Source organism: Odontesthes bonariensis, chromosome 8, assembly GCF_027942865.1.
Source record: "Odontesthes bonariensis isolate fOdoBon6 chromosome 8, fOdoBon6.hap1, whole genome shotgun sequence".
Taxonomy (NCBI): Eukaryota; Metazoa; Chordata; class Actinopteri; order Atheriniformes; family Atherinopsidae; genus Odontesthes; species Odontesthes bonariensis.
The window spans coordinates 22,598,557-22,619,692 of NC_134513.1; the positions used below are offsets into that span (position 1 = coordinate 22,598,557).

Genomic DNA, 21,136 nt, shown 5'->3' on the forward strand with positions numbered 1-21,136 from the left:
GCCTGCAGAAGTTGATATTTCAATAGATGTGTTCTCACCATTATAGTCTGATATAGTACTTAGAATATTGTTATAGGACTTTTAAGTGTATTGTGTTACCCTTTGTTTGTTTGTTGTTTGTTATGAAATAGTGTGCTTCAATGGACACACTTGGGAATTATCGTTACCTTTCAAGATGCAACAATAATAATAACTAGAGAATTTCTGAAGAAATTTATATGGGTGCCGATCTACTGCCCGCCCTATCAACAAACCCTTTAGTTCAGTTAAAGTTGAGAGTCTCCTGTCACATATACACTTTGAATGAGGTCTCTCTGATGTCATATGGCTGAGTTATGAGGCCTCCAAAATAGGGCAGTTTTTGGTATTTTTGTGCCAAAAAAGTGCTTTTATATCGATTGAGGCCCAAAATTTCTAAGACAGGTATGATGAAGACAGTTATGTCATTTTTATCAAGGTCCTGTTTAAAACAGAGCTTTTATGGCATTTTCAAAATGGCCTCGGTAAGTGCTTTTCAATGCATTTTCCCATTGCATTGTGGGTATTTTCAAACTTCCCCTCACTATCAGTTTAAAGGAGAAACGCATATCAGATTTATAACATGAAGCTGTTATAACAGGGCATCCATCTTGGCTCTGCTCTCATAAGCAGTCTTAGAACAGAGCAGGCTCCTAATGCGTTGCTACGGAGATGGAACCAGCTGTCTATGTTAGACAGAGAGCAAACTGACATATGTGCACACACTATGGCTTCTTAAAAATGACTATAATTTTGACTTCAGCCTCGAACAAACGGTCACTGTTGCAAAGTAAAAAATTGTATCCGAATAATTCTTGAACCGTCAGCGCCCCAAGAGACGGCAGTTTTTAAATAATTTTTCACCTGAATTTGAAACCCTTTGGTTCAGTTAAAACCAAGAGTCTCCTGTCACATATAAACTTTGAATGAGGTCTTTGTTATGGTTTATGGCTGAGTTATAAGGCCTCTAAAAAAGGCCATTTTGACACTCGTTGAGCTTGCTGCTAGACTAGTAGCTAACCGAAATTCATGACGGAAACGGAAAAGTAATAGTCCAGCACAGGAGTAATATGTGTGTCTAATGCCTTCGGCATTGGCACCCATAATAATAGATCGGTTTAATATAGCGTTTAATACTCAAAGCCGCTTCGAGTAAATGAAACAACAGCAAATTCCTAACGACATAAATTATTTACAAATAATTGCACAAAGTATTTTACATGACACAACCGTCAGCCGTGAGCCTGTTTTCCAGTTGGTCCATCCGGTTTGCCTTTTCAAGCCGCGGCAGGAAAGGGGGGGGGGGGGGGGGCAGGATGAGTACATCCTCCGTCTCCTTCTTCTGAACAGAGAACTGATGAATCTGAAATATCAGTTAATAATTGTCCAAATAAGAATTTGTCATAGTTTAATGTATAACTTTTTTCAGGTTAGAGTTAATTTGACATGAGATTGTTGTGTTGTTACGGTTCAGAAACAGGACTTTTATGATTCTAAGGACTAACTTTGTTTCTTTGCTGCTTCTTTGACCTTTGATCCCCAAAAACGACGCCTATGAAACATCTTTCTCAGATACTCTAGTTTCACCAGTAGATCTTAACACCAGTGTTATATGGAGAACTGCGTGTCCATCAGGGGAACGCTAACAGCTCAATAAAGGGAGTGGACTGGTCATTTGATAATATATGAGGTCCCAACTGGACATGTTCCCTCCACAACCTGACCTCCACTGAGTGGAATGTAATGGATTTATGTACTTTATCCTTAAAATAAGGAGAGTGTGCTTTTTCACTTTATCTTATCTGTCCCAAAGGATCTTGAACTTAAAGGTCCTCTCCCAGACTGTCTTTGTCAAACATACTGTTTTGGCTGATGAACATGAAACAATGATGGGGGCTAATGAATATCTGATGCTACAGGTGCTCGGTGGGATTAACAGATGACGAAGGAGGAACATTGGTAGACATTTGTTTTCTCAACTCAACCACTACGGATGGAAAATGGCTTCTTCAGAAGAGGTGAGACGGTTTCATTATGATATAGTTCCCAAAAATGTATTCTGGTCGATTACATATCGGTCACCTGTGTTAGTGCTACAGACCTCTGAAGAGGGAGAATGTTTAGGTTTCGGAGTTGAGGATGAACCCATGATGCTCTGATATCCCTGTTTCTGATCGGATGATCTTCAGTTATCAATATTTAACAGATTGTTTACCTGCCTTAGTGTTGTAGTGTCCATCAGAGTCCTCCTGATGGCAGATCTGAATGGAGATATGTGCAGTATCCCACTGTGTAACTACAAATTCATTCAGTATTCAGTTTGACTCTGTTACGGGATCAGTTAATAATCTATATAAAGATATTACCAAAGGTATATGAACTCAGGATATTTCCATGTTTGTCTGGTCAATTTCAGTCATATTGTGTCATAGATCTGTTATTACAGAGGTGTTTCTTTCTAATAGCAGTGAGAAGGAGTTGGCTCATGTTATTGAGATGCTAAATACATATAAACTTGTTCTTCATGTTTTGTTTTTTTTTGTCTCTTCAGGAGTTTAAAAGCCCAAACACAGTGGAACCTAATTCCCTTCAGGATAATGATGAAGATCTGTCAACAACAGCAAACAGAGATAAACCATACAGCTGTGACCAGTGTGGGAAGGCTTTTAATCATAAAAGTGACTTTATAAGACATCAACGTATCCACAGTGGAGTTAAACTTTTCATTTGTGGACAGTGTGGGAAAGGTTTTTCTCATAAAAGTACTTTAATAAGACATCAACATATCCACAGTGGAGTTAAACCTTTCAGTTGTGGACAGTGTGGGAAGGCTTTTGCTCGGAAAAGTGCCTTGATATCACATCAACATATCCACAGTGGAGTTAAACCTTTCATTTGTGGGCAGTGTGGGAAGGCTTTTACTGATAAAAGTGCCTTAATAACACATCAACGTATCCACAGTGGAGTCAAACCTTTCAGTTGTGGACAGTGTGGGAAGGCTTTTACTAATAAAAAAGCCTTAATAAGACATCAACGTATCCACAGTGGATTTAAACCTTTCAGTTGTGGACAGTGTGGGAAGGCTTTTACTAATGAAAGTGCCTTAATAACATATCAACGTATTCACAGTGGAGTTAAACCTTTCAGTTGTGGACAGTGTGGGAAGGCTTTTACTCGTAAAAGTGACTTAATAACACATCAACGTATTCACAGTGGAGTTAAACCTTTCAATTGTGGACAGTGTGGGAAGGCTTTTACTCTGAAAAGTAATTTAATAAGACATCAACGTATCCACAGTGGAGTTAAACCTTTCATTTGTGGAGAGTGTGGGAAGGCTTTTACCGATAAAAGTGTCTTAATAACACATCAACGTATTCACAGTGGAGTTAAACCTTTCAATTGTGGACAGTGTGGGAAGGCTTTTACTCTGAAAAGTAATTTAATAAGACATCAACGTATCCACAGTGAAGTTAAACCTTTCAGTTGTGGGCAGTGTGGGAAGGCTTTTACTCAGAAAAGAGCCTTAATATCACATCAACATATCCACAGTGGAGTCAAACCTTTCAGTTGTGGACAGTGTGGGAAGGCTTTTACTCATAAAAGTGCCTTAATAACACATCAACGTATCCACAGTGGAGTCAAACCTTTCAGTTGTGGACAGTGTGGGAAGGCTTTTACTCAGAAAAGTGCCTTATTAAGACATCAACGTATCCACAGTGGAGTTAAACCTTTCAGTTGTGGACAGTGTGGGAAGGCTTTTACTGATAAAAGTGCCTTAATAACACATCAACGTATCCACAGTGGATTTAAACCTTTCAGTTGTGAACAGTGTGGGAAGGCTTTTTCTCATAAAAGTGACTTAATAACACATAGACGTATCCACAGTGGAGTTAAACCTTTCAGTTGTGGACAGTGTGGGAAAGGTTTGTCTCACAAAAGTTACTTAATAACACATCAACGTATCCACAGTGGAGTTAAACCTTTCATTTGTGGAGAGTGTGGGAAGGCTTTTACTAATAAAAGTGCCTTAATATCACATCAACGTATCCACAGTGGAGTTAAACCTTTCATTTGTGGGGAGTGTGGGAAGGCTTTTACTCAGAAAAGTGCCTTAACATCACATCAACGTATCCACAATAGAGTTAAACCTTTCAGTTGTGGACAATGTAGGAAGGATTTTACTCATAAAAGTGCCTTAATAACACATCAACGTATCCACAGTGGAGTTAAACCTTTCATTTGTGGACAGTGTGGGAAAGGTTTTTCTCATAAAAATACCTTAATCACACATCAACGCATCCACAGTGGAGTTAAACCTTTTGGTTGTGGACAGTGTGAGAAGTCCTTTGGTTACTTCTCTGCCTTAAAAAAACATCAGCTTGTCTGCAATGGACCACAAGCATGCAGTGATTCCCAGTGCGATGAAAATGTAACGACTCCACGTGGCTTTCACCAACAAAGCCACGGCAGAAAGAGACGATCCAAGAAGAATCACTGTGAGGTATGTACATCAAACACTTATTTTCCCATCTCCTGATGAGTTTAGGATTTAACTGAGCAAGTAGGCAAGAGGCTCCCATTGGAGAAGGACAGCGATGTAGGAGTTTTTTAATCCTAACATATTCAGTGAGTTGTTTCTCCTTAAACAGCCATGTCAGAAGTGTTCAATGCCATTTAAATGTTCGATGAAATCAAAACCAAAGGGAATGAACAGTATAAGTAAGGTCATGTTTAAATGTGAAAGGAAGAGCATTATCAGATACTGTGTAGAGAGAATTTAACATGTTGTGACCAAACAGCTGTGTAGTTTGAAAAACCACTAATTAATTTGTTAGGGAGCATAAATAGCCAATCCAAACCATCTACCCATTTTCATCCACTTATCCGAGGTCGGGTCACAGAGCAAACGGGTCCAGGAGTTAACCCCAGCTCCTGTATATTCTGGACCACATCCCACCTCGGTTCCCCTGGGGAAGGGCAGTTCAAAGAACGAAATTCAAGGTGGACCGTTCTTAGAACGATTCTGTCCGAGTGAGGCTACAGTCTTGACTCTGAATGGCCCACTGGCTTCTGTGCCCTCCCCTTTCTCCTGGGCCTCACTTATATGGAAGGTTGTTAAACTTTGTGATCGCTGGACTTCTTGTACTGGAGCGCCTCCTTTTTTCTGCTTATATTGATCTCTTCTTTGATGGACCAGCTCCCACCTGACTGCTGAGGTGGAGCATCAGCTTGCTTTTGTTGCCGTATAAGGCGATACTCGTACCACTCTTTAGTTAATCCACAGTGGAAAGTCATACCAGCAGTGAGCACAATTTCTTGAGTAAGATGTCATGTTGGTATATCCAGGCTTTAAATTTTCTTTGAAGGCCAGAATTTTTGTTGCTTCTGGTTATCCCTCCAGGTCTTGGTTGACATGGTCTCTGCCTGACTACCCACTGAAGGACCACCTTTCCTCAGGATCTTCCACAGATGCACTTATGGTTTAGAACACCTCTTGTACATCTGGTATAGCAGTCCATAGGGTTCTGGCATTGAGCTTGTTCTAACAGTCTTGACCACTGATTGGATTTCCTTTCAGTTAACTCCTTTGATATTAAAGTCTGTGGTTGGTGCAGGTGGACTGATCAGGATGAGGTCTTTCTCCCTAGTTTAGTTTCTGTAGGTGGTGTTGAGATCGTTGTCCATCCCCTATTCTGGTGAGGCGATGTGTCCCCCATGTCACTGACAGAGAACCTGTTTGGTAAATCCAAAAGCAGCCCGATTTGTCTTTATTTTTTCCATTGTCCGGTTCTTATGACAGCCTGCTCGTTGGAGGGTCAGGAGTTTATTCCTCAGGATGCCTTGTAGTTCGGATTTCTCATCTTTCCACCTTCCACTTGAGCTATTTCCTCAAAAGCAGTTCTTGTTTCAACTGGAGGATTTGTTCTTGGAATTCTGTCTTTTGATCCCTCCTGTACCAAACCAAACCTTTTTGTGGCAATGCTGACAGTCGTGTTTGTCGTTCCCTGGAGTTTTCTGTCTGCCATGTCCTTCTTGGTAGCTTCCAGAATACCATCCAGCTCATCAAATTTGTTCCCTTCCTTCCCTTTGCCACATGGAAGCCCCTTTAACCATGGCTGGTGTTTTAAAGCACCTGTTGCTTGAGCTTTCAGGGCTTGGGGGTTCTTGCTTTTCTAGCGAGATTACCGGCACGGCTCCTCATGTCACCTTTCCCTGCAATTTAATCTCGGCCTGGTGGATTTCAGGCTTTGGGAGTGTTTGGAGATCTTGCCACAGACATTAAGTTGTTTTGATGTAATTTGTGTGATCGCATGGATTGTTGCCTGCTTATCTGTATTTCGGGGTGCTCAATTTCATCTCCTCTTGGCCTCTCTTTGGGTTAGGTTTCTTTGGGATTTTTTAATTCAGGTTTGCGTCCTCCCACACAAAAGCTGCAGGTTGAGTTGCTGCCCCTTCCGACCCGGATGCATCTTTCAGCTTTCCCTCCAGTTGATCCTGGTTTATTCATGGTCATCAACCATCCTAATGCTGGAATTCCCTGGCGAACAAAGGTTATCATGGTTGTAACGTGCATCTGTTGATACTCTTGTATACATCATCAGTGATAGTACCTTTGGTCATACAGGGTTTTGGGTCTTTCAAGTTAAACCCCATCCTCCAGGACCACCTGTTTCGATGTTTTCGCAAAAAGCATAACGTCCAGTCTAAGACTTTTCTGATGTCTTTAGTAAATCTGAGCTGCTTCCCCAGGTCCACCCGCATGTGCTTGAGTATTCTGCCAGGAGCTGGGATGTTCTCCTGTTCTAATGAATGTTATTTGGTGTGATGATGGTTTGAAGAGTTTCCTGTTGTTGATGGCACTACAAATGGACTCAGTGACCACATCCAGCAACTGTACAGACACAAATCAAGATAATATGTGGTTCTGATGCCTATGCTGACCTCTAATGAGCAACACAGCTCCTAGGTTTAGAACCGACTGACGTTTAAAATCAAGAATCTGTTCTGTATGTTTGCCCCATTCCTGCCCACAAACAAATGGCCCAGGTGTTGAAGGCAGTTGCAGAAGCCGTCACCTTAGCTATTTTCTCAAGCAGACACCGCCCCAGGAAGAATCCCATCCCCTTTTTTAGGGCTGGAGAGAAGCCCCCATCCTGCCCGCAAACAAATGCATGTTGGCTGTCCACAGCTTTAGATTGGCAGCTGAAAGTGGACCTTGGAAAACAGTTAAAGGTTCCTAAACACATCACCCCGACAAGACAAGACAGACAGACTTGCTTTTTCACTCAGACGCCACCAAGCGGGTGATCATGTCGGAGCTAACAATGACCCCAGGAAGATCACTGATGATGCATTCCAGCGCATCCTAGAGATGTATCTAAATTCCTGGACATCTTTGGACCGTGCTGCTTTCATATCTCGATCTCGACTAAAACACCTCTTCAAACGGTCTCTGTTTGCTTGTTTGGTTTGGTTTAGGATTTCGATGCCAGATTATTGGCACTAACAGAGCAGAAGCACCACAGTTTGTTTTCATTTAGCTAAATCAGTAAAGTAAACACAGCCCAAAGTGCAGAAATCAGGACATTTCCTCAGAAAAATTGTGGAAAGTATTTGTTCTTTGTGCAAAGAAGGAATTTGACTTCATCAGGCATCAAACTGTGATCTGTTTTCTAACTGAATGCTCCCAACTTCTAGTTTTAACCTCCAGATATTAGACTGAAATGAAACTCCTAGCTTTCAGTTTCCTACAACATTGGCAGATTTCTATCTTCTTCTTTGTTGGTATTGGTTGAGTTCAGAGCCGGTGTGTTCATTGTAAAAAGCAGCAGGAAACCCTGACCTTCCCTGTCTTTGTGTCTTTGTAGCTTCAGAAGCAGAGCGGCTCAGATGGAGCCAGTTCTGAGCCCTGTGTGCACCGTCCCAGTGGTGAACAGGACTGCTGTCAGCAGGGTGGCTCATCATTCACCACTGCAGCGGACCTCAGAAGACACCAAACAATCCAGCGCAGACAGAAATCCTTCAGCTGTGGACACTGTGAGAAAAGCTTCCTATCAGCAGGTCAGCGCACGCTTCATGAGCGTGTTCACACTGAGGAGCAGCTCGGCCGCGACACCAGTCGGTCCGCTGCTCATAAGCCCTCCCACCCTGAATATGAACTGTTCCACTGTTACCGGTGTGCTGCAGTGTTCGTCTCAGCATCTGCTCTGTCTAAACATCAGCAGGATCACCAAGAGCAGGAATAATTCCCAACATGAAATGGCTGCAACGCACTCGCTGCGTCTGAACGGACAGAGAGAGCCTCTTCTGGTCCAAACTTCAAACTTTAAAAGCCACAGTTCAGAATTCATTTCCTCTGAAAGTTGTAATGTGCCACAATAACAAGAATCTGTGAGAGAAAAAGATTAAAAACTGTTTCTATTAGTATCTGGAAGCAAAGCTGGATGAACAGAAATGGTGTTATTACTGCAGGAAGAAGCATTTCTGACTTCTTCCCAGCAGAACGCTCGTATTACACAATGTATACAGATGCAGTTTGGAGTTCCAGTGAGATGACTGCTATCTCCAGCTCTGACCACTAGGTGTCAGTAGTTCAACAATGTTACCTGAAAGTTTCTCAGCTCACATGGTTACATTTGAAGTGCTGTCTTTGATGGACTTTGTATTTTTTGGTCTGATGAGGTCCCCGTAAGTCTTGGGGTGCTGCAGTGAGACTGTGATGGTGGACCAGGTAAAAACTCGACTGCATGGATCAGAGCAGAGGTCCACAGATGTGATGGAGCAGAAACCTAAAGAAGTTGACAGGATTTAACATGAAATAACTTCACCAGGATAGTGGCAAAGAGTTTGTTTTCTGTTTTTATTTCTTATTCATTTTGTCATAGTATACTAATTAAATAGTTTTTGCTTTAAATACCCACAGCTGTGCATCATGGGCGTGTGTGCTGGCTGGAAAAAACCTTTTTGTCTTAAAAGTCCAAACAGTCTCACCATGACATTTAGAAACAATATTAATGATAAAAATCTACTGTAAATACATCCATACAATGATAGTAGAAGTTTTTTACTGGATGGCACCATTTTTCAATTTTCTTTTTATTTCATAATCTTTGAATAACTGTCTTTTTATATTCATGAATATTTTAAATTTTACATTATTTCATGTCATTCTTTCCTCCTCTTCGCCATATCTCTTTTCAATGAGTGACTTTTGACCCTCGTAAGGCACCGTCTTGCAGCAAAGATCGTGTATTTGTAGAAGGATGTCTTTATATTGACGGTTCCACCTGGTTCCAACAAGCTTCCGTTCCTCGGATCGTGAAAATAACTCAGAGTGAGACCTCTTCATCACTCAGAAACGCCTGATTCATGAAAACAACATCATCGAGCGTTAAGATTAACTCTCTTAACTTTTCCCATTCATTTTCAATGGGAGTTCTTACACCACGGATGCATTGCACTCTTTGGCCTCTGGGGGATATTTTGGCGCATTTACAGGTAGACTCGTTTGGTTAGCCAATCAGAATAGAGTACGGCAGTTGCTAGCCAGAAAGAGGCAGACCAGACCAATTTGTTACACGGTATTGCTAGTCATAACAGTATTTCATTTCTACAAATGTTATATATGTATGTGTTGTATGTCTGTTATACATCTCTTATTACAAAGTATTAGTTGAGAAACGGCCATAGATAACCGGGTCGCCAGGCTGCTGCTGCCACTAGCACCGTTCATCATCATTCATCATCTGATTAATTACTGAGGTAAGTAAATAACGTCAACAAGTCAAAATGTGTGTTTTATGATGGTATAACTTTACAAAGCTGTCCGGTACATGCAAGTACCGTCTCCATTCGGCGTGTTGTGTGTCAAACTATTATATCAAAGACGACTGTAATGTAGAGGCTGTCTTAAAGTTCATCACTAGCTGTGTCTTTGGCTGCCCTAAAACAACTGCATTGAAATGACAATTTATGTGCAGTAGATGATGATTTTAATACATGTGGTACTTTGATCTTGCCGTAGCTTTGGTATACATGAGCATATTTTGTCTGCCTTTGGCTGTAAATATTAGTCGTAAAAGTAGTGTATAAAAGGCGGACATCGTTTGTTGTTATTGTTGTGTGGATCGTCCTTGGTCATATATTCCCACGGTGACGTTACAAGGGCAATGTTTGTTTGTTGTCTCTCTCTTTCTAAACCTACTCCCAGCTCTGTGTTCCCTGTGTTGTTTATTGTCTGTCCATTTTCTAAACCTACAGGTAGGAGTGTGACCTGTCTAGCTCTGTGCTCCCTGTGTTGTTTATTGTCTGTCCATTTCTAAACCTACAGGTAGGAGTGTGACCTGTCTAGCTCTGTGCTCCCTGTGTTGTTTATTGTCTGTCCATTTCTAAACCTACAGGTGGATATGTGACCTGGCCAGCTCTGTGCTCCCTGTGTTGATTCAAATGATGTAACTATTTCCTTTAGGTAAAGGAAACACAGTCTTGGGATCATAAGAATAATAGATACCTACTGTATATCTACAGGTGGATGGTGGGAAGGAGTTGTTAATATGACCCTGTGTGTTGTTAATATGACCCTGATTGTACAAACTTGAATGTCAGTGTTAAAGTGTGTTAAAGTGTGTCGCTGTCTCAGACCACTGGAAGGATGCGTGTTGTATATGCTCTTTGTCTCTTTTTCTTTTTTATGTGTGTGGGTATATGTGAGTTTATGTTTTCTGTAGGTGGCTGATGTGAGAACCAAAGCCGAGGCGAGGGGGAGCTATGGAGAGTCAAGGACAAGATGGAGGGCCTGGACGAGCGCACGCACAATGACTTTTGATTAGATATGAAAACTGTGTTAGTATAAACACCTGTTTTGTGGAAGAGTAGTACAGTTCTGATCCTCCAAATTGACAGCCTTTTTGTTGGTGAAGGCAAGATGATCAAACACAGAGCTCTGCATGCTATATTTACTGTAAGACACTAATATATTATTAGGTAAATTCGCTTATTAGATGCCAGAAATGGATGTCACACTCCCAGACTCTCATTCATAAAAGAACACACAGGATTTTCGGCAAAATCATAGAAAGCTTTAAGATAAAGGTAGAATGGAAAAATATAACACTGTCTATTTCTAAAGTGACAGGTTGAGGTATAACCTGTCCAGCTTTGTTCTCCCTGTGTTTGTTGTGTGTTCATTTTTAAACCTACAGGAGGAGGTGTGACCTGGCCAGCTCTGTGCTCCCTGTGTTTGTTGTGTGTTCATCTTTAAACCTACAGGAGGAGGTGTAACCTGGCCAGCTCTGTGCTCCCTGTGTTTGTTGTGTGTTCATTTCTAAACCTACAGGAGGAGGTGTGACCTGTCCAGCTTTGTTCTCCCTGTGTTTGTTGTGTGTTCATTTTTAAACCTACAGGAGGAGGTGTGACCAGAGGTCCGTTTCACGTAGCAGGTTTAGTGAAAACTCTGAGTTTATTAACCCTGAAATGAGGGAAACCCTGAGTTTTCCGTTTCACAGAGGGAGGTAACTCAACCCCGAGAAAGAGGGGTAGCTCTAGCCTGTTTCACAAAGAGAGGTAACTTAACCTCTCGGTCAGTTACCGGAGTAACAGACTCTCTGAACCTAACCTGGTCGGGACCAGGTTTTATTCAAGAAACCTTGAGTTTCTTTCTGTCTCCGCCCTCTTTCAGCCACACACGCCATTTGATTTCCTCATTCATTCAGTCAGCAGAGCGAGTTCTTCTACTTCTAGAAGTCCATTAGGCACAGTAGGAGGCAACTTTTTTCACGAACATGTCCTTTTGACAATGATCCCGTGGATGAAGGTGCAGCATTACTGCACAGAGAAATAACTATTCGTCGGAGATGGTTATCAGGCCGCGCACAGATTTTTGCATTTAAAGACAATTATCTTTTTGAGCGGGACCATCAGAATGTGTTGGGACAAAAGAAAGAAAAGACATAAAAGACAAATAAATATTTGTATGAATAGGCTTAAAAAAGACATATATAGGTCTATTATATTTTATAAAGGCACTCGTGTCTTGGGGGTGGACTCCCTCAGCCACTGCCCTCCCGTTAGAGGTGGCGGTGCTGGGCACCACCCATTTTACGGGCATCTGCCTTCTTTCTGTTGGCTCAGTAGAAGTCTGTGTTAGTTTAAATAGGATTAATTATTTAACAGAACATGATATAGATGGTGACTAAATTGTCCTTCGGAGTGACTGTGAGTGTGTATGGTTGTTTGTCTCGTTTGTCTCTATGTGGCCCTGTGATGGACTGGCGGCCTGTCCAGGGTGTACCCCGCCTCTTGCCCATTGACCGCTGGGATAGGCTCCAGCCCCCCCGCGACCCGAATGACGGATTCAGCGGTGTATAGATAATGGATGAATGGATGGTATAGATGAGAAGACATAGTTTATGTGTGTGAAAACAGCATTATGTTGGGAATAAAATAACTGCACAGTCAAATAGCCACTTAATATTTATTTTACAGTGTAAAACATGATCAAAATGAGGTACCTCCATGCCGAGGTCTCACCTGTTTGAACAATGTTTTTATATTTCATCTTAAACTGCTGCCAAGTGCGCTTCTCCCCCGCGGGATTGCACCTAAATGAAATAAATGAATGGGCTACCATTCAAGCAGTTTCCCTGTAATATTATTGTGATTGCAAAGGACTACATTTAAACTTACACTTTTGCTGCTGCAGCGGTGTTGCACTTATTTCTAAAAACGTATTGAAACTCGCCGTATGAGCGCATTAAGATTTCCAATTCGAGGTTGGTGAAAAACGTAGCCCCTCCTCTTCCCCGTTGCCAAGGTGACTCGTCAAATCGGGGCTCCATTGATGCTGGCTTTTTAAAGTTGTGGTGCACGCGCTAAACTCAAGGTGAACTTACTCAGAGTTGATTAACCTCACTCAAATCAGCGTTTGTGGAACCGAAAACTCAGGGTTTTCTTTCTCAGAGTAGATCAACTCAGAGATCAGCAATAGACTCAGAGTTGGTTGAACCTGCTACGTGAAACGGACCCCTGGCCAGCTCTGTGCTCCCTGCGTTTGTTGTGTGTTCATCTTTAAACCTACAGGAGGAGGTGTGACCTGTCCAGCTCTGTGCTCCCTGTGTTTGTTGTGTGTTCATCTTTAAACCTACAGGAGGAGGTGTGACCTGTCCAGCTTTGTTCTCCCTGTGTTTGTTGTGTGTTCATCTTTAAACCTACAGGAGGAGGTGTGACCTGTCCAGCTCTGTGCTCCCTGCGTTGCTGCTTGCACCACATCTTTGCATTAGTGATACACAGTACACTGTCACATTACTGATTTGTATTTTATTCTTTAAATAAACATGTACTGGTTCATTTGCACAACTGTGTGTGGTCTCCTTCATGTTGATACTCCTACGAGCCAAGTGTTTTTGTAAAAGGGAAAAAAAACAAGTATAGATAGGAATGAACAAATGAAAAAATAAATCAAGCACCGTCTCAATAAATGAAGACCAAAAGGGTTCTTGACCCTCATAACATGAATATGACAGTGGGTACAACCATGTAAGTGGCAGTTGCAATAAAACAGTGATTTTCCAACACCTTCCTCTATTATTTTCTTTATTTCAGAGTGCTCCTGACGGGATTCGAACCTGCAGGGTTATGAACGACATAATGACATTAATTATATGCAGGACTGAAAAAAATGAGGGAACCAGGATTTGGCACTGTGAGTAGCGTAAAGCAACGACATTTCTGCTGTGTTTTCCAATGACATGACTAGAATGTCAATTTAATCTAGCCCTGTGACAAATTCAATAGGACGTTGGTTTGTAACGAGTCATCCTATGCGCACCACTTGATGTGAAATAACACTTTACAGCCAGCAGATTTACTACTTCTCTTTAGAGAAGGGCTCGCTTAACTCTTTCCAGCAGCTCTAGGACCATTGTGGCTTTTAAAAACTAAAAGAATAATCAAGTTTTTCTGCTACTTTGATGTGTAACACGGTGCTTAATAACATTTTGAGCAGCAAAGACAAATGCTATTTGTCATTAAATGACATGGGCATCCACGAATGATACGGAAAAAGAGAAATTTCATGGTCTATTGTCGGACAAAATGTTTTTGTCCCCGGACTTGGACCATTTGGTGATCTGGCAGGTGCTGGCCGTCCATCCGTCCGTCCATCTTGGATCGAGTTTGAGGGAGGCCCGTTTTTTGTGTCGTACGGCACTGTGGAATCTAATCTTCCCCACTTGCTTTGTAGAGGAGGAACTTAGAATGCACATGAGAAAACAGACCATCACTTTAACTGAAGAGTCATAGCAAAAAATGCTTTCTTGGTTGAAGTGTTGCTAGAGTGCATTAGCTTTAGACTGTGTTTTCCCTACAAGCCAGCCATTGTCTGAACAGAGGTAGAGATAGCAAGGTACATTTGAAAGCTGATTATTCAAGGAGCAGAGACTGCATTGGCCGGGAATCGAACCCCGGTCAACTGCGGGTCAAGTCTCCGATAGTTAAGATTAACTCTCTTAACTTTTCTCATTCATTTTCAATGGAAGTTCTTACACCACGGATGCATTGCACTCTTTGGCCTCTGGGGGATATTTTGGCGCATTTACAGGTAGACTCGTTTGCTTAGCCAATCAGAATAGAGTACGGCAGTTGCTAGACAGAAAGAGGCAGACCAGAGTGAGGAGAGATACCGCTAGGAACAGAGATCGCGGAAATTTGTTACACGGTATTGCTAGTCATAACAGTATTTCATTTCTACAAATGTTATATATGTATGTGTTGTATGTCTGTTATACATCTCTTATTACAAAGTATTAGTTGAGAAACGGCCATAGATAACCGGGTCGCCAGGCTGCTGCTGCCACTAGCACCGTTCATCATCATTCATCATCTGATTAATTACTGAGGTAAGTAAATAACGTCAACAAGTCAAAATGTGTGTTTTATGATGGTATAACTTTACAAAGCTGTCCGGTACATGCAAGTACCGTCTCCATTTGGCGTGTTATGTGTCAAACTATTATATCAAAGACTGTAATGTAGAGGCTATCTTAAAGTTCAACGCATCACTAGCTGTGTCTTTGGCTGCTTTAAAACAATTGGATTGAAATGACAATTTATGTGCAGTAGATGATGATTTTAAAACATGTGGTACTTTGATCTTGCCGTAGCTTTGGTATACATGATGAGCATATTTTGTCTCCCTTTGAAGTAGTGTATAATGCGGACATCGTTTGTTGTTATTCTGTGTTTATGCACCTGTGTTTTGTTATCGTGTGTGATATCAGGTTATTTTTTATTATTTAAAACAGTGTAGGTTGTATAATAGAATTTAGTATAAGAGTATATAAATGAGTGTATATAAGTAGGGGCTATGCAAATGTGTAGGCATATGTAGACATAAGGGTGTATATGTGTGTGTATATATATATATACACACACATATATAATATATATACACACATATATAATATATACATTTTATATAAAATATTTGATATTTTTTTGTAAATAGTTGTACATAGTTCCAAATGTTTGCCTCCTAAAATCCAACCCCACGTCCACGTCGTAGGAGGCGGTAACAGAAGACTGCAAGCACAATGTTTGCAAAGTGTTCTGGCTGACGGGGCTCTGGTACAAACAGTGTTGTAGCACTTTATCTTTGTTTGTTGTCTCTCTCTTTCTAAACCTACACCCAGCTCTGTGCTCCCTGTGTTGTTGGTTATCCGTCCATTTCTAAACCTACAGGTAGGAGTGTGACCTGTCCAGCTCTGTGCTCCCTGTGTTGTTTATTGTCTGTCCATTTCTAAACCTACAGGTAGGAGTGTGACCTGCCCAGCTCTGTGTTCCCTGTGTTGTTTATTGTCTGTCCATTTCTAAACCTACAGGTGGATGTGTGACCTGGCCAGCTCTGTGCTCCCTGTGTTGATTCAAATGATGTAACTATTTCCTTTAGGTAAAGGAAACACAGTCTTGGGATCATAAGAATAATAGATACATACTGTATATCTACAGGTGGAAGGTGGGAAGGACTTGTTAATATGACCCTGTGTGTTGTTAACATGACCCTGTGTGTTGTTAATATGACCCTGATTGTACAAACTTGAATGTCAGTGTTAAAGTGTGTTAAAGTGTGTCGCTGTCTCAGATCACTGGAAGGATGCGTGTTGTATATGCTCTTTGTCTCTTTTTCTTTTTTATGTGTGTGGGTATATGTGAGTTTATGTTTTCTGTAGGTGGCTGACATGAGAACCAAAGCCGAGGCGAGGGGGAGCTATGGAGAGTCAAGGACAAGATAGAGGGCCTGGACGAGCGCACGCACAATGACTTTTGATTAGATATGAAAACTGTGTTAGTATAAACACCTGTTTTGTGGAAGAGTAGTACAGTTCTGATCCTCCAAATTGACAGCCTTTTTGTTGGTGAAGGCAAGATGATCAAACACAGAGCTCTGTATGCTATATTTACTGTAAGACACTAATATATTATTAGGTAAATTAGCTTATTAGATGCCAGAAATGGATGTCACACTCCCAGACTCTCATTCATAAAAGAACACAAAGGGTTTTTGGCAAAAGCATAGAAAGCTTTAAGATAAAGGTAGAATGGAAAAATATAACACTGTCTATTTCTAAACTGACAGGTTGAGGTGTGACCTGTCCAGCTTTGTTCTCCCTGCGTTTGTTGTGTGTTCATCTTTAAACCTACAGGAGGAGGTGTGACCTGGCCAGCTCTGTGCTCCCTGCGTTGCTGCTTGCACCACATCTTTGCATTAGTGATACACAGTACACTGTCACATTACTGATTTGTATTTTATTCTTTAAATAAACATGTACTGGTTCATTTGCACAACTGTGTGTGGTCTCCTTCATGTTGATACTCCTACGAGCCAAGTGGTTTTGTAAAAGGGAAAAAAACAAGTATAGATAGGAATGAACAAATGAATCAATAAATGAAGACCAAAAGGGTTCTTGACCCTTATAACATGAATATGACAGTGGGTACAACCATGTAAGTGGCAGTTGCAATAAAACTGTGATTTTCCAACACCTTCCTCTTTTATTTTCTTTATTTTAGAGTGCTCCTGACGGGATTCGAACCTGCAGGGTTATGAACTACATAATGACATTAATTATATGCAGAACTGAAAAAAATGCAGTAATTTAATTGGCTGTCACAGTTCTACACCTATACATGGCTGGCCCTGCTGTGGGAAGCAGCTATTCTCTCCACTATACCACCAATGCCCTGACAGACCCTTATTTAGTCATCTATCAACTGTTCTTCTTGCAGGGCTATGACACACTCACTCTTACTCAGGAATCTTTCTATTTCTCCCTGAAATAAGAGAGAAGTCTAAAGCGTGAAACTTGTGCTTGCTTGGATTCATTCTCCAGATGCGCACAATTGCTTTCATCTAAGGCTAAAATGTTCACAACTTCAGTACAATGCACTGTGCCAATTAATTTGCCAGTTAGGAAGAGTTTACCACAGTGTTGCAACCTGTACGTGTGTACTGTCCCTGATGGTCTATTGCAGGGCTATTCGAGAAAACTGTGAGGAGGTCCAGTTCATATAAATTTCCTCAAGCAGTCTATTTGCAGTATGACGATATCGGAATAAATTGTGTTTAAAAAAATAATAATACAGGTTAGAATCATTTCAAAGAGGTTTATTAGCACTGAAACACATGATAACCTTTTGAGGCTGCAGTTTAAATAAAAAATAACTAAATTATGTATTCAAAAACAAAGAAAGTGCTTAAGAAAAAATAGCAGCTTCAGTTTCCTTTTGATTGAACAATCTCAATATTTCTCTTGAACAAAACATTCTCAAAACACCTGAACTATTTCTCTTAAGGATTTCTCTTACATCTGTCTTCCCCCCTATACTTCATTTCCCCTGCTCAGTGTGAGAATTAAGCTTTGGCTTGCCCTGCCAACATTTTAAATCTGGGCTTGAAGGAGGTCAGGGCCATTCTCATGCACATGTGCAGATTCTCATTGGTGAGCGTGGAACGATATTTTGTTTTTATTATGTTCATTGTAGAGAACGCTGCCTCACAACTGTATGTGGAGCCGAACATGGTCAAGATAAACAGGGCCACTTTTTTCAGATCTGGGAAAGCTGTCTCAGAAACCATCTGGAGCCAGAAGGTGGTAGATTCGGTTCTTTCAAACTGCTCTTTCAGGGCCACATCTGTCTGGAGGTCAATCATTTGCATCTGGAGAGGCCCAGAGTTTGCCCACTTGAAGTGATGTGCGACATCATTTGAGAATGCTCTGACATCAGAAATGTATTCTGTATGAAGAGGGTGAGCTCCTCTCCAACGCTGAAGCTATCAAAGCGTTTGCTGAAGTTTTCAATCAACTTGTCAACAAAGTCAACAAAAGAGGAGACATCTCTATGGCCCTGCACCTGTTCTTTCACTTTTGGGAAGTGTATGTAGTCTCCTTGCAGATCTTCTTTGAACACCTGGGGCCTCATGTACAAAGGGTGCGTACTCACAAAATAGTAGCGTACGCACCTTTTCACGTCAACGATCAGATGTATCAAGAACGAAAAGACCGTGGAAATGTGCGGTGCCTCACGGCAGCTTCAGGGCTGGCGTACGCACGTTTCTGCAGCTGTTGATTCTTTGGCGACACCTAAGGTGATGTTGGGAAACTGTTATAATAAATAAATGTGAAAACAATTAGTCCTCAGACAGTTATGTGCACATCTGAGACACATGAACAATTAATACTGATAAACAATTAATACACCCATGTGTCCATTTACACGAGTGGATATAAAAGCAGCGCAAAGTGGTGCAATACATACCATTAAAAACAATGGCTGCTTTAGCAGTATTAGAAGACTTTGCAAATGGTGCAATTCGAAGAGAGCGTGTGTTCACTACAACAGAGAGGATTAGCTGGCACATGATGGCGACTGATTACTCATTAGCCGTTTTGAGGGAAATCCTCCTGGAACTGTGCACAGAGCTGCGGCCGGCGTTGGAGCGCAACACAGCGAGGAGCCATGCGCTGCCTGTGCCCACAGGTGATGTGCACACTGGGGTTCCTATAGCAACCGGGGCATCCCAGAGGGAGCTGGCCAACCGATTGGGACTGTGCCAGTCTACCCTGAGCCGAGCCATGCCAGCCGCGTGGGCCACGTATATAAAATTCCCACAATGCAGTTGAACAGGCCAACATAAAAGCGAGAGCCGATTTTATAATCGGAGCTATCGACTGCGCACACATTGCTATAAAAGCGCCATCACATGATGAATTTGTATGTTAACAGGAAACATTTTCATTCGATCGATGTACAGATCATATGTGATGCATAAATGCAATTAACCAACATTGTGGCGAGGTGCCCTGGTTCAACGCACGATTCATACATTCTGAGTAACAGCAAGTTGGCACTGTGCGTGACGCGCATTGAGCATGTGCGCCCCCAATTTCTATCCCATCTTCACAGCATCATTATTATATTATATATATTAGTCGGTGGTTAAAGTTAGTTTCTTGCTGTTTTTTGCTGGTTAAACTTCAGTTTAAGATCTTTCTAACAAGCCCCTGATCGTCTCTGTGGGCATATATTAATAACCCCGTGCGTAAAGTGTGAAATGTCTCAATCAGCCTCACCTTTTCCCCGGCGCACTTCTGCACGTTACTGTATGAACACGTTGTTGTGAGTTACACAGAAACATCGGTATTTAGCTTGGGGGTAATCAGAGTCCCCCACATGAGCTCCCACCACCCCATGAGAGAGCAGTGTCACCCATAGTTGCCCCGACTCTCTGTTCAAACAGAGTCGGTCACCCCCCCACCCGCCTGTTTTGGCCACACTGCAGCTGTGGGCAGCCAGTCTACGCTTCACCTCCACCTTAATGTTGGACCACTTCTTCTTCACCTCTGCTTGTGAGGCTTCTCAGACCCCCCAGCATTAACAGCCTCAGGCTCTCCCACCCACTCCTCTTAGCTTGCTGCTTATGCCGGAGGACAGCGTGCCAAAGAACACATTTTTGCGGGCCTCCACTTAGCACCGACATATCGCTTTCCGTGAAGTTGTTCTTTTTTCCCGTCTTATTCAGTCTTTTTTCTTTATTTTCTGACCGTACACAGAGGGGAATTGCAGGTGCAGAGCTCATTTAAATATGATTTGCGTATTTAAGTAGGGGCGTGGACAGGGAGGAGTCGGCTGCTCCGACATGTGCGCTCAATTCCACGTTGATTGGGATGTACAAACGAAATGTGCTTGGATTAATGCGTGCGCACAGATTCGTACATCCGACGTTGGAGGTCATTTGGGTTTGAGCGTACGCCATGTTTCAGTAGGAAATCCACGCAAGTCTTTGTACATGAGGCCCCTGAAGTTTTCGTTGAAATGAGTGGACTGCTGTCATCAGATCACAAATGGAATTGTTCTTTCCCTGCAGCTGCAAATTAAGCCCATTCAGGTGTGACATGATATCAGCCAAAAAAGCTATGATATCCATGTTTTTCTCATCATTTAGAAAGACAGAAAAAGTTGGCTGCTTTCTGACTTTCCAGTTGTTCCAAGAAAGCTGTTACTTCACGTCTAATTGACCAAAAATCGCTCTAGCACCCTGCCTTTGCTGAGCCATCTCACATTGTTGTGGAGCAAAAGATGATCAGAGTTTGCATCAACCTCTTTGAGAAATTCCCTGAGCCTGCAATGCTGACAAGAAGAAGATGCCCTGAGAAAGTTTTTGATTTTCATCATTGTCTTCATCACCTCAGCATACTCATCTGACAGGGCGGAGCAAAGGACAGCCTGATGAATATTGCAGTGGTAAGAGATCAGGTCAGCGTTGTCTTCTTTAAACCTTGGCACAGCTCCCTTTTCGCTCCATCAGTGGTTATTGATATGACTTGTTTTGGCTCTATTCCTCGCTTTGATAGCATTTCCTTAATGGCCAGGTAGATGTCTTCTCCTCCCACACTGTAAGGAAAGCTTGTCTTCCTCTTTATCTCTGCTGTCAATGATTTTGCTCCAAACACAAAAAAAACAACATGCCTGCCAGCCACATGCCGCAGAGCTACATATGCTATCCTTGGGATACGAAGGTGTTTCGGATCACATCAAAGCCACACACGACAAAAACCCACAACAG

At 41.9% G+C, this 21,136-nt stretch overlaps 1 protein-coding gene and 1 long non-coding RNA gene across 3 annotated transcripts; both read left to right on the top strand.

The window, feature by feature from the left end:
* Positions 1-1,562: 1,562 nt before the first annotated feature.
* LOC142385502 (uncharacterized) lies at positions 1,563-9,171 on the top strand. Of its 2 annotated transcripts, XR_012770191.1 has the most exons (4): positions 1,563-2,036; positions 2,570-2,717; positions 4,397-4,519; positions 7,893-9,171. It is a non-coding gene; the product is annotated as an uncharacterized LOC142385502 (long non-coding RNA). The 2 variants fall into 2 exon arrangements; XR_012770190.1 differs by lacking the exon at positions 7,893-9,171 and having other exon boundaries at positions 4,397-4,798.
* Positions 2,726-4,381, top strand: LOC142385897 (uncharacterized; the record flags this gene model as incomplete). Its single annotated transcript, XM_075472581.1, has 1 exon — positions 2,726-4,381. A coding segment is annotated over one exon (1,656 nt), but the record flags the coding sequence as incomplete, so codon positions are not given.
* Positions 9,172-21,136: the final 11,965 nt, after the last annotated feature.